The sequence below is a fragment of the Diadema antillarum genome, unplaced genomic scaffold, assembly GCF_040938485.1.
Source record: "Diadema antillarum isolate AM-2024a unplaced genomic scaffold, OU_Dant_1.0 seq00000105_RagTag, whole genome shotgun sequence".
NCBI classification, from domain to species: domain Eukaryota; kingdom Metazoa; phylum Echinodermata; class Echinoidea; order Diadematoida; family Diadematidae; genus Diadema; species Diadema antillarum.
The window spans coordinates 223,609-237,922 of record NW_027271191.1 but is presented as its reverse complement, the minus strand read 5'-3'; the positions used below and the strand labels follow the sequence as shown (position 1 = coordinate 237,922).

Genomic DNA, 14,314 nt, shown 5'->3' with positions numbered 1-14,314 from the left:
GGTGTTTGTTACTATTTCTAGACACTGTTGTGTGGGGACTCAATGCAAAAGTTGTCGGCCAGTTGTCATCATTATCTGTGTGAACAAATAGCACAAATAAAATGAACTGTTTACTACTCAATGGTTTATTCTCAACACTGTGTGACATTTTGTTTATATAAATATAAGAGAAGTAAATCCAGTCATTCCCTCAAATTTATTTTCACCCTCTAAAATATTTGAATTATTAAGCGGTCAGTTTCATCCACATTTTTTTCTTTTCATACAGCTTCCTTTTTTTGCGCGATATCGGAGACGTTACCGTGGACAAAGCAAGTAAATTGAAAAAAGGAATTGAAAGATTTCTCCTACCTCTAAGTACAGATATGAAATTTGTAAGGATAGAATGTTTACTATTATATACATCACATTATCGCTGAGATTTATATCATATAGCGTTTCTAGAAAAAAGCAACAACAACAACAACAAAAGAACTAAAACAGCTGTCATTTGTCACTTTATCTCTGCTTTTATGGCACATTTGCAACGAACGGATGATCTGAGCCAAGCGCGCCCCTGCACGCCAGCGAGAGAGGATATTCTTATTTAGCGACGGGATGAAGCCTATTTTCGATAGTCTCATTTTCTTTAGTATATTACCCTGCTGAGCAAATATCCTTGTCCCATTCATCGGCAAGAGCTTCTCTTCTCTGCACCCCTACACCTGAAGTCTTGTGAGTATAATTATATTGTATTGATTGTGTGAGATTACGCGCTATTTTCACCATATTTTGATCAAATTCGCTTTTGCTTGTTATTGTTGTTTAGTTCATTAATCATTGCAGGAAAACCAATCGATTCTTAGGCTTTATATAATATTATATACTATGGGAAGCTTTATATAATAGAATTTTGAGTTTTCAGAATGGCTGATGTTTCAGCACGATAACATGAAACAGAAAATGCTTACGACTTCTCAACATATAACAGTGTTATGGGTTTATGTTTGGTTGGCGTTTGCAGACATTACTCTGATTATTGCAAAATCTCAGCAAGCGATTTGTTTAACAGAATACAAGCTTTTCAAATCCTTTCTGAATTTCTTCATTCATCATTCATTCATTCATTCATTCATTCATTCATTCATTCATTCATTCATTCATTCATTCATTCATTCATTCATCCATCGCATTCATTGTCATTCCGACATTTTATTTCAGTCGACATTCTCTAGAGCTATCAATCTGAAGCCTATTCGTAATTCTAAAGGGGATGGCTAGTAAACTGATCTGTGGGAATCAGTGGGAATGCTGGGGAACGATTATTCCAATCTTTGTGGGATTCATTTAAGAGTATACAATATATAGCTATTGTTGTCTGAAAATTATTTGCTTCAGAATGGTCTCATATTCAAGTAATGACCAGTTTAATCGCCCTGTCACTGTACAGGCATGCTAACATGGAAACATTAAAGGACAAGTCCACCTTCATATACATAAGGATTGAGAGAATGCAGCAATATTTACAGTAGAACACATCAGTGAAAGTTTGAGGAAAATTGGACAATTCGTTCAAAAGTTACGAATATTTTAAGTATCTGCGCAGTCACTGCTGGAAGAGAAGACTACTACAGTGTATGATGTCACATGCGTACAACTATATAAGGAAAATAAAAAGAGAATTTCGCAAAACTTTACTTTTTGAATAAAGTGCACATTTCTTTGACTTGCTACTGACGTATGTTAAGGGTAATATTATTCCCCCTACCTTCTGAAAGAGAAAAGTCGAGTGTTCTTTTGTTATGCGAGAAAAATGGAAATATGTTGATTTTTCTTTATTCTTTCTTTATATCGTTGTACTCATGTGACATCACAAGCTATAGTAGTCTTTTCATCAAGCCGTGACTGAGCAGAAACTTCAAAAATTCATAACTTTTTAACGGATTGTCCGATTTTGCTCAAACTCTCACTGATGTGTTCTACTAATATTGCTGCATTCACTCAACCCACTTGTCTATGAAGGTGAACTTGTCCTTTAAACTGCACATTACTTGAATATGAGACCATTCTGAAGCAAATGATCACACAACAAAGGATTGGAACAATCTTCCCCCAGCATTCCTACTGATTCCCACTGATCAGTTACTAGCCATGCCCTTTAAACGAGGACATATGATTACACTCATTGTCTTCTCTCATCATGATCGTTTTGTCTCATCATCCTGTAGAACAAAAATCAACATGCGTGAGATTGTCCACATTCAAGCCGGCCAGTGTGGAAACCAGATTGGCGCAAAGGTTAGTTTATTCCCTGTCCGTCAATTCCAAGGAGGTATTCAATACCATAGGCGTCTCCAATAGAGGCGATGATGCTTATTTGCAAATCCTATCAACTGGTTATCTGAAAATTTCGGTTCCATAACATTCTCTCCGATTGCTCCAACAAACATAACCCTCACCCAATCCTAATCCTGACATCAAACTATCACCTAAAACCCTACTGCATCCTAATAAATATTATCACAATCCTAACCCTAAGTCCTTGGAGAAAATAAGACAGGAACAATTTTCGCAGGAACAAATGTCATGTCACCAAAAATTTTATTCAGAAAATGATGTTAGTTCGTTCATAAGACTGAGAGAAATGCCGCTGGCTGTTTACCGATTTTTTTTTAAAGAGAAATAAAAGACGCCTTTGACGGCTCTTCAGCTCGTTTACTATTTTGTAGTGCTTTTGTTTGCACAGCTGATTATGAACAGGAACAATCAATTTTACATCTGTCTCATGCTCATTAGTCGTTTTTTAGTTTGTCATTATTATACCAAGGTGGGCCCCACCTTTAGGATCGCTTTATTTTGGATATCTCAGTCATTTCAAAACCAAATTTCATCAAAATAATAATCTTTGAATTCTTCTTAGAATTGTTATTATCCTATTTCATATTCCACGAGAGGTCTCTGATTATCTAAAAAAAACAAACTAATTATCGAAAAGCGTTGGAAACCTGAAGCTCCACCTCAACCAAAACTGTATCATCCCTTTCAGATATTAATCATCATGAAACTTTATTTCTTTTTTGATTTATTTGCCTAACTCTAGTATGAGGAGGTTAGGCAACCAATATGCTTTATTTAGGCTTTATCTGCAGCTTGGTCCATCAGGAACATCTATTGTGCAGTGATTATTGAAGACCTTGTTCTAAGAAGACAACTTAGCCCATATTCGTTTTACAACAATTAGTGTTAATTAAATTTAATGAAAGGAATTTAGAATTCAACTTCATTATTATTGCCATTCGACGCGAAGAAAACAGTGCCGTATAGGGCTCACACCTGTAAATAAAATGGACTGTCCCAGACCCCTTCACAAATTCGTACCAAAGATACCAAAATAAATGAAGAAAAAAATTAATTAAAAATCAATGATGTAGTTTGGCAAAAAAACTGAATAGCTGTAGATATTGAGTATGAATTCCTCTACAAACTGCATTTTGGTTGGAAGATGAAAGCTTTTCTGATGGAATTTGAGGGGACTATATTTCATTGGGTACGTGTACGGAAAATAGGTGATTTTTTGAGTGACAAGAACTCGTAGTCTGGCTTTGCGGACCCCAGGACAGAATTAGAGCAGAACAACCCACCCTGGCAATCTGATGGATGAAAGGTAATATCTCACTTATTCAGGTTAGTGAAGATGAAACACCTCATTTCTCCCAGCTATTTTACAGAATTTTTTGAAATTTAAATTTTAACACACGTCTCTATGGGGAATTATTTACCCGTGTGAGCCCTATAGAGAATGCACGCAATACATGCAAGTCTATGGGAAGTATTCATCCTATACAAGCTCTGCTGGTTTATGTTGATCTTGTATTGTGTCAGATCTCTCTTCCTCCCTCCCCCTTCTCCTCCCTACTCCCCCCCCCCCCTCCCTCTACCTCTCTCCTCTACTCCCCCCCCCCCCAACTCTATCTAGCTACAATTTCTTTTCTTAATATTATGTTCTTGTGGTACTAGATCTTAGTAAATAGCAGTCATCAGTATCACACAACTTTGAATGACTTCTTGTATTGTGTATCTTGTATTGTGTCAGATCTCTTCCTCCCTCCCCCTTCTGCTCCCTACCCCCCTCCCCCTCCCTCTACCTCTCTCCTCTACTCCCCCCCCCCCCTTCCTTGCTACAATTTCTTTTCTTAATATTATGTTCTTGCGGTGGTACTAGATCTTAGTAAATAGCAGTCATCAGTATCACACAACTTTGAATGACTTCTTGTATTGTGTATCTTGTATTGTGTCAGATCTCTTCCTCCCTCCCCCTTCTGCTCCCTACCCCCTCCCTCTACCTCTCTCCTCTACTCCCCCCCCCCCCCCCACTCTTCCTTGCTACAATTTCTCTTCTTAATATTATGTTCTTGCGGTGGTACTAGATCTTAGTAAATAGCAGTCATCAGTATCACACAACTTTGAATGACTGTGTTAATCTTGTATTGTGTATCTTGTATTGTGTCAGATCTCTTCCTCCCTCCCCTTCCCCTCCCTACCCCCCCCCCCCTCTCTACCTTTCTCCTCTACTCCCCCCCCCCTCCTCAACTCTGCCTTGATACTTTTTTTTTCTTTTCTTAATATTATGTTCTTGTCACTAGATCTTAGTACATAGCAGTCAGTCATCAGTATCACACAACTTTGCATGACTGTGTTATTTTAATGTATTTCTTTGTTTTGGCTACCACTGAAACAGCTCAAAATACATAAAATTAGTCTGTTTGACAAAACAAAGTCTTATCAAGTACTTTGTAGGCTATAAGGTGATGATGACACACCCACAATCAAGGATAACTGCCTGGATCTATGTATTCATCTTATGAAGAACTGATCAAAACTGCAAGATTTATTTTAAAAAAAAAACCTAAAGGGATTGATTTTCTAAAAGTGTCCCTTTGAGAAGCTTTATAATCCTTGAAAGTGTAATTTCTCATATGATGTAGGGGCAAATATCATAAAAAACACATTTATGATGTTTAAAAGTCAAATAAGAAATATGACCTCCACTATACGGCACCGGACGAAAAAGTATTATAGCGCCCTCTCTCGGTTTGACATCCAGTCGCCATGCCTTGGTGTTTGGTTGTTACTTGTTTTCCTGTCATAGCAAAGATTCGTGACTGCACTATCCCCTACACTGTAAAAACATCGGTGTTAGATTTAACACCACTGGTGTTAAATCTAACACCGATCAAACTTCAATAGAGGACCACACCCACAGGTGTAGAAAATGCACTGTGATGGTGTTGAAAAGTGTTCACCTGACACTTCGTGGTGTCAAGTGATTAAATAAAAACAAACAAACAAACAAACAAACAAACAAACAAACAAACAAACTGTACCTGGTGTTATTTTGACACTGTACTGGTGTTAATTCAAAAATGACACCACATGGTGTTGATTTGATATTTGTTGGTGTTAATATCAATGGTTTAACACCCGTCCAGCTTCAATAAGAGACCACACCAGCTGGTTAGTGTTACTGTGGTGTAAATTTATTTTCACATTTTTTCACAAATCTAGTATTTCAATGTAAAATTCTTGATCGTCTTGTTTAAATTAAAAATCAACAAGAAGTGCAGTTACTAAGAAACTCTTCAAAAACAGTTTTATATTTGGAAATGACACCCTGAGGTGTTAATTTAACACCATATGAGCACCGAAAATTTAACACCAGCTCGGTGTTCACTATTTAACACCGGACTTTTTGCAGTGTACACACTTCTTTGGGAAAATGCTATGTTTGGATCTTTATAGCAATATAATGCGGAAAAGATAATGTAACCCCTGTAAGCAGTAATGTAAGACTTTGCCGAAAATAACTGTTTACTCTCTAAAAAAAAATCTAGTGAAAATATTCACTCTTAAAGGAGTGAATACAAAAAAGAGTGAATTTAGAGTGAAATTTGAGTGAATTTTGAGTGAAAATGTTCATTTTCACTCGTTTTAGAGTGACGTCAGGGATCACTCCAAAATCTTCGAGTGATCCCTGAGGTCACTCCAAAATGAGTGAAAATGAACAAATTTCACTCTAAATTCACTCTTTTTTATATTCACTCCTTTAAGAGTGAATATTTTCACTCGATTTTTTTTAGAGAGTAGGAAGGTCAACCATGCAGGGTAATGCCGATTTTGTTTCGTGTAATTTATGGACTGTTCCACAGCACCCGGTTTGTTGACTTCGTATCTGTTGAAATCCTCTCATTACTATAATACTCTCTACAGACACCTAACCTAATAGACGAAGAACATGCTATGGTGCTAGCTCAAGATGTGGCTCTTAAATCATACACACTGCATAGTTCGTCCGAAGAGTCTACAGGTATTCCTCAAACCAAATGAATCCGTCCCCGAGACGTCGATGTGCAGGCATGATCTTGCATTAGACAGGGCTCGACATTATAGCGCTGACGTCCGATCAAAATTTTTGTTGATATATTTCCTATAATTTCGGGTTACTTTTTCGGGCCACTAAAATCAATAGATAACGCCAAATTCAAAGATTTTAGATGCCCGAACGAGCCACAAGTGAGAGAGAGAGAAAAAAACAAGAGACCCGCGGGTCACGCGCTCACCCGAGTATCGCAATTTCACCTTCCATGCATTCTTGCACACTTTTACCTGAGAACATTGGACATTTTAGGTCTGCATATGGATCCCCCCCCCCCCTCAACTCAGGGGGGGGGGGGGGCAGCCCTGGATCTGCAATTAACAAACTTGGAACTAAAGTCATCAATGTACAAACTCATGATATTAACTTTGCTTTATCATTTCTGGTTCTAGAGCAGAAGATCTTAAATATTCCTTAATGTGGGGGGAGGGGTGGGCCCCCTAGGGGCCCCCCAAGAGGGACATGGTGCCCATTTGAAGGAATTGAGATTCTATCCCCCTAGGGATGCTACCTGCTAAGTTTGGTCAAAATTCATCATGAGGTTTTCAAGAAGAAGATGAACATGTACAATTCAGGCTCCATTACAACTGTAGGACTTCTTCCCATCCCTCTCCTGGATCCCCAAGGGGGGGGGGGGGGGGGTGGGCACCCCTGATTCCGCCATGAACAAACTTGAAACTATGTGTGTCATCAATGTACTAACTCATAGTATCATCCAAGCCCTATCACTTCTGGTTCTAGAGAAGATTTTTAAAGGTTCCTTAATTTTAGGGGGTTTGGGCCCCCTGGGGACCCCCCAGGTAGGCCATGGTGCCCATTTGAACAAATTGAGATCCTGTCCCCCTAGGCATGCTAACTACCAAGTTTGGTGAAAATCAGACATGGCGATCTCAAAGTGAAGATGAAAATGTACAATTTAGGCCCCATTAGAACCCCTCCCCACCCCCCTCCCCTGGGTCCCAAGGGGGGCACCCCTGATTCCCCCATGAACAAACTTGAAACTACAGTCTTCAGTGTACTTACTCATAGTATCATTTAAGCCCTATCACTTCTGGTTCTAGAGAAGAAGATTTTTAAAGATTCCTTAATTTTAGGGTGCTTGGGCCCCCCTGGGGCCCCCCAGGTGGGCCATGGAGCCCATTTGAACAAATTGAGATCCTATCCCCCTAGGGATGCTACCTGCCAAATTTGGTGAAAATCGGTCATGGGGTTCTCAAGAAGAAGATGAAAATGTAAAAAGTTTACGCACGACGGACGACGGACGACGCACGACGGACGACGCGACGACGGACGACGCACGACGCACGACGCACGACGGACGCCGGACGAAGAGCGATCGCAATAGCTCACTTGAGCCCTTGGCTCAGGTGAGCTAAAAAGTTAGTGTCGTGCATTAGTCCCGCCAAGCCGTGCGTTAGATACACGTTGCAGGACTGCATTCCGAAGTGGCTGATTATCTTTTGAAAGGTCATCGAGGTCACACATTGATGATACTGATCAGATATTGCACCTATAACATAATGTACTTTGCTTGCCTCGCTATCTGCTTGCCAACGAAAAGTTGCAGTCAAAATACAAAACTAAACAATGTGTCTGCATTTTTAACTCCATGATGTATTGCTCGACTTCCAAAGAACTCTTTCATCATTTCATGGAGTCGTTTCTTGCTTTTCTCGGACAAAGGCTGTATTCACAGAGCTGTATATTCAAAGGAAGAACACCACAAAAGATGGATGAATACACCGTAGCATCATCAGCGAATACAGCAATCTTCAGGCACATACACCTTTCAAAAACTGTTTGTGTCAGAAAACCAGCTGTACATCTATTGGTATACTAGTAGATATATTTTTCAGCATGCGAAATGACGGAAATCAGGTATCTATTCAATTATAATTGTGAAGGCATAAGTGAAAATGAATACGAGATCGGATGATTGACCACGTTTCGTATTTCGACATAGTTATAGTCACAAATTGTCATCGGTGACCATCGGGTATACGCTGAGCTCTAAAACTGTGCTAATGTGACAAAGAACACCAATCAGGAAGTGTGACATTTTTCTATGTCACGCTGCTCTCTTTGAATTTCACAAATCACACATACATAATACATAGTCCTAGTAATTAATTTATCATTTTACATGGCTGATGTTGAAAGTCGGGTGCTGTCGACCTACGGGAAAGCGACTGACGAGAAACTTTAAACCAGCATGTCAGAGATAGGGAAACCAATCATGCAGCACGCGAATACTGATCACACCACTTTATATCCGGCGTAAACTAATCCAAGCTGCATTATGAAAGTAAGAAAATGAACAACAGAGAAACATGAACAGAATACAGAATATTATGGGCCAGCCTTTTCCCTGGTGGCCGCAAGCCCCAAGCCGAGTATTATTTACTTTCATATTCCCATTATATGTCGAAACTGTATTCCGAAGTGTTCTGAGAAACCAATTTGTCGGCCACAGTTCTAATGCCATTGCCTCTCATCCATAGGTGTACACTATTATTATCATTTCCTGTTCATTTAGTACATTAAAGAATGAAAGTTTATAGCTGACTCACACCAAATGGCATCAGGTTTAAGCTATTCATAATAGGTAGGGTAAAGGGATAGGCAAGAAACAACAGAGATACAGATGATAATGAGATAATAATTATTATATTTTATCAGGATTTCCATATCTGTACAGGTATGCTTGAGCCTCAATAGACTTTACACCACGTGCTTGTATAATCATGTACGCATACCTATGCTATTCTATACGCTGTTCATTATCCACCCACGGCTCAAATACAAGGTATACGAAGTCATGCGTGTGGTCAAGACGATACCTGGTTTACGGTTCAAGTGACATGCGGATCAAAGTCTGAAACTGAGATAGGATATAAAAGCATAATGCAATATACCCATCACACCGTACTGCCTGTATAGATGACGTGTTCACACTTTGTCTTGCCATCAATATGGCCGGATTTGACTTGGAATGACCTTCTTTCTAAATAAGATTATAGACCGTACTGTAAAGATCCGCTCGGGTATATTGGGAAAACAGGAAATCAAAGCATGGCCAAGTTCAGGGTTGTAACACGATAAGATCGGCACAACCGCACAGATTTGGGACTTATAAGGGCTTTTTACACTTGTAAATTTTTGCTTAGCCCCGGACCAACGGTGGGGCTAAGGGGGGGGGGGGGGCCTTAGCCCCACCGTTGGTACGGGACTATCCTTAGCCCACTTTCTGTTTACACTCGTTTTTGCCAAAGTGGGCTAGCCCCACCGATAGTACGGTACTATCTGGCCCTGCAAAATAGCAGGGGTTAGCACCGCAATTGCGGTGCCAAGCAAACTTAATGAGTGTAAACAGAACGAAGAAATAATCCTGGGCTAAGCGACGGAGACGAAGTCCGACCCTCACTGACCAATCAGAAACGAGGTAATCAAGTGCTGCCGGTGCGTGCGTGTACGTGTACAGTACACAGCGTAATTATGAATATTCATGTGCATGGTTTGGAAAGTCCGGGGCTAAGAAATACGAGTGTAAAAAGGTCAGTTTTCTCCTTAGCCCCGGACAAGAGATAGTACGGGACTAATTGGCGAGTGTAAAAAGCTGAAAAAATTGGTACGGGACTAACGATAGTCCTGGGTCAGAGAAAGTCCGGGGTTAAGAAACACAAGTGTAAAAAGCCCTTTATGTTCCAGGTAACCAATGTAAATCTTTATACATCGGGTGTTTTTTTTTTTCAGGCTGTCCTATTTTCAAGATATATTTGCTTATAATGTTTTTTAACAACAGCCTCTAACAGCATCCCATGATCCCACAATACATTATATACTATATACAGTCAAATCATTAATATGCTGAATAGCTTCCATTATCCTGAATAGCTCCAAATCAATGTGGGTGTTCTTTCAAACTTTTAATCAGTGTATTATTGTACATTTTATCTTATTTTCGAATGTCGAATGTACTGATAGTATACGCCTTGCTGTTGTTTTTAAGAGTGTAATTCATCTGTGATATGTTAAATGCAGAAATTAGAATATGAAATTGAAATGAAACTATGAAAACTAATAAGTTATCAGCACTTTATGGCAAATGGCGCTTCATTTATTGTATCATAATAGACAATAATGAAGACTTATATACGGTATCTTTGTAAAAGACTAAACAAAACTTTATCATTACGCAGATCCCTGACATGATTTGTTGTTGTTGTTGTTGTCGTTGTTGGATATTATTTTGTTTGAGTTAGTTTGGATATCAAGTATTATATCTTGTTCGTTCAGTGGACATATTCAGAGGAGCTATGATTATTCATCTTGAAATTAATAAGGAATGATTCAATTTTCTTAAACCATCCAGTTCTGGGAAGTCATATCGGACGAGCATGGCATTGACACTACGGGAGCCTATCATGGTGAACAAGACCTGCAGTTGGACAAGATCAGCGTCTATTACTCGGAGGCATCTGGTAAGTAGTAATATGCCATCGTCACATCTCAAAGGAAGCGAGAAAAGGGAAATACGCGAAAAAAAATAATATGCCGACAAAGTCAACAAAAGGCTGAATCACAAAGGAGAATGTATAACCGATGTTTTTACAAGTGACTGAATAGGGAAGTCCAAAGTTCTTTATAGGTAACAGGGATCGCTGTTTGCCTTTTCAAACTCCACACTGTGTGGCTCGTGACTATCACAAGTGAGAAGAACGAGACTTCTACTCGTACCGTCAACCGCAGGGCTGCGTGAGAAGTTGTTCTTGATGTTGTTTTTCATCTGACCTTTATCTCCCGCTCTTATGCATCCTCTTTCCCCTCTTTCTCCCCCCCCCCCCCCTTTCTGCTTTTGAACGGTGTCGTATGTTCTGTTATGCAAATCTTTTCAGATGAAACCATTTCAAGCACTGAGGGCAAATGTGTACAAGTGGTCAGGAGTGCGTGATGCTCAAAGATCGGCACATTCGAAATGTACTGATTTATCGTACTGAAGACATAATATAATATGGAATCAATGATCTTTATTGAGATTATTGATAGAGCGTTCTTGAATCACAAGTCCCTCAAGTGTAAAGAATCTTCTAGAGAATTTCAGCTTCGCGTTGTGATTTCGACGAGGACTGTGATCTCTTGACATCCAAAGTTTCATAACGAGATACTGAATTTGATTTCACACGTCTTAAAACATATTTGAAAGACCAATCATCCTCATGCAGATGAAAAATGCATAAAGGTTTTCGCAGTATTCCATAGCAAATAATGCAAAGCAAAGCCCCTGCTCGGATATACATGAAGGTTTTCACAGAACTCCATTCTTGATTCTATAGTTTTGGTCGTATAAGAAGATCGATCTGACTGTTGTAAATTCACAATGAGTACAATTGACTTTGATAATGACATAATCGCGACAAAATACATGAACAGTCTACATAGATAATGACTGTATAATTACATAAATAAGATAAGAAAATAACTTCCGTATATTACACGGCACTTTTACTGCATTCTCTATTTTCACATGACTAATATTTCTGGTGCCACTTCCGGGTTTCATTTCATTGTTTTTCTTTTTATTTCTTTTGTTTTTCACGAAAAATAAAGGGGGGGGGCGTGCGCCGTTTGCGCCCCCCCCCCCCCCTCTGGATCCGCCACTGATGTTTGACTTCAAATATACTGTAGTTATAATAATAATGATGTCTGTCGGCGACATGTTGAATAGATACTGGACATCTTTCCCATTTTCATTTAACATGTTCTTTCCACCTATATGGTACCGTATTGCAGGTAACAAGTATGTTCCACGGGCGATCCTCGTTGACCTGGAGCCCGGGACAATGGACTCCGTCCGGTCAGGAGAGTTCGGCCTGCTCTTCCGACCGGACAATTTCGTCTTCGGCCAGAGCGGAGCAGGAAACAACTGGGCCAAGGGTCACTACACGGAAGGAGCCGAACTGGTCGACAATGTGCTCGACGTACTCCGGAAGGAAGCGGAAGATTGTGATTGCCTACAGGTATATACATTGCCAATATATCCGTCATTAATTCGATGTATCTATATCCACATCGATGTTGGATGAAGAAACATTGATAAAGAAACAATACAGGCAACGAAGATTGATGCATGTCTTTTGTTCTTATTCTGACCAATTAAAGTATCACCTTCTTGATAGTACTACGGCAACAATCTAATTTTGCACTATGTTATGGAGAATAAAAGGATGAGCAGAAACATACCCAGTAGAGACCCAGACGAGGAGAATGACAAATGAATTCTTAGAAAAATATATGATAACACAAAAATGTTATAATATATCATCATCATACGCTCCTCTCCAGGGCTTCCAGCTGACACATTCTCTTGGTGGTGGAACTGGCTCCGGAATGGGAACCCTCCTCATCAGCAAGATCCGTGAAGAGTACCCAGACCGCATCATGAACACATTCAGCGTTGTGCCATCACCCAAAGTATCAGACACTGTTGTTGAGCCATACAATGCTACTCTTTCCGTCCATCAGCTGGTTGAAAACACAGATGAGACCTACTGCATCGACAATGAAGCCCTATACGACATCTGCTTCCGTACCCTCAAGCTGACCACCCCAACCTATGGTGATCTCAACCATCTTGTGTCTGCCACCATGAGTGGAGTCACCACCTGCCTCAGATTCCCTGGCCAGCTCAATGCTGATCTGCGTAAACTGGCTGTCAACATGGTTCCCTTCCCCCGTCTTCACTTCTTCATGCCTGGCTTTGCCCCGCTTACCAGCCGAGGAAGTAAGCAATACCGAGCCCTGACCGTTCCAGAGCTGACCCAGCAGATGTTCGATGCCAAGAACATGATGGCAGCCTGCGATCCCCGTCACGGCCGCTACCTCACCGTTGCTGCCATCTTCCGTGGCCGCATGTCCATGAAGGAGGTTGACGAGCAGATGCTCAACGTCCAGAACAAGAACAGCAGCTACTTCGTCGAATGGATCCCCAACAACGTCAAGACCGCCGTCTGTGACATCCCACCACGTGGTCTCAAGATGTCTGCCACTTTCATCGGCAACAGCACAGCCATCCAGGAGCTCTTCAAGCGAGTCTCGGAGCAGTTCACTGCCATGTTCAGGCGAAAGGCTTTCCTCCACTGGTACACTGGTGAGGGCATGGACGAGATGGAGTTCACTGAGGCTGAGAGCAACATGAATGACTTGGTGTCTGAGTACCAGCAGTACCAGGATGCCACCGCTGAGGAGGAGGGAGAGTTTGACGAGGAGGAGGAAGAAGAGGACTTGGCCTGATCAATATTTCTCTCACCTATAACGAATTCTTGAAAGAGAGAGAGGGGGAGAAAAGAAATGAACTTTGCAGGGAATTTAGCCAGGTTGATCCGTTATGTCTCACCTTTGCCTTCTGTTCACCTCTTTAAATCGCCTTATCGATGATAAGCCTATACCTGTTGCTGTTGAAGAAATGAACGCTTTTTGTGCATGCTTCATAATTCTTTTTTTTAAACAGTGAATTACTAAAGTATTCATCATTGCTAATGTTGTCGTGATCTTGTGTAATTCGGTGTAGTGTATAGACTGTAGATGTGAATCGAAACACTGGATGAACGAAAATCTATACATAGGAACAACTCCGTCATTTTTAATACAGAAATTGGATTTTTTATACATTTTGTGATAGCTTGGTCATGTCATGATGATTATTGCTTGATATATCATCAACCTGTGGTATGGTTTATGATAGTCAGGTCAATGAAATCCCAAAACTATATTCGTCATCATAATTACATAGTGTATTTATATAATTATCGTCAAATGAGAATATTCTGAACGTAGCTGATGAGTGGTTGTCCCCACTTCAGGACGGCCTTGTAGACCAAAATCGATCAATGTGCTTGAATGATA

At 40.3% G+C, this 14,314-nt stretch overlaps 1 protein-coding gene across 1 annotated transcript; it reads left to right on the top strand.

Annotated features, from left to right (window-relative positions):
* The first annotated feature begins 2,213 nt into the window (after positions 1-2,213).
* On the top strand, positions 2,214-13,795 carry LOC139726931 (tubulin beta-4 chain-like). The gene is made up of 4 exons (XM_071637916.1): positions 2,214-2,277; positions 10,785-10,893; positions 12,203-12,429; positions 12,755-13,795. The coding sequence occupies exons 1-4, from the start codon at positions 2,221-2,223 to the stop codon at positions 13,700-13,702; spliced, it is 1,341 nt and encodes a 446-aa protein (XP_071494017.1). The 5' UTR covers positions 2,214-2,220; the 3' UTR covers positions 13,703-13,795.
* Positions 13,796-14,314: the final 519 nt, after the last annotated feature.

Bases quoted from the DNA above. Each gene is read 5' to 3' on its own strand.
- LOC139726931 (XM_071637916.1), top strand. From the start codon at position 2,221: ATGCGTGAGATTGTCCACATTCAAGCCGGCCAGTGTGGAAACCAGATT. The intron at 2,278-10,784 runs GTTAGTTTATTC...TAAACCATCCAG, and splicing joins GAAACCAGATTGGCGCAAAG to TTCTGGGAAGTCATATCGGA. The intron at 12,430-12,754 runs GTATATACATTG...GCTCCTCTCCAG, and splicing joins AAGATTGTGATTGCCTACAG to GGCTTCCAGCTGACACATTC.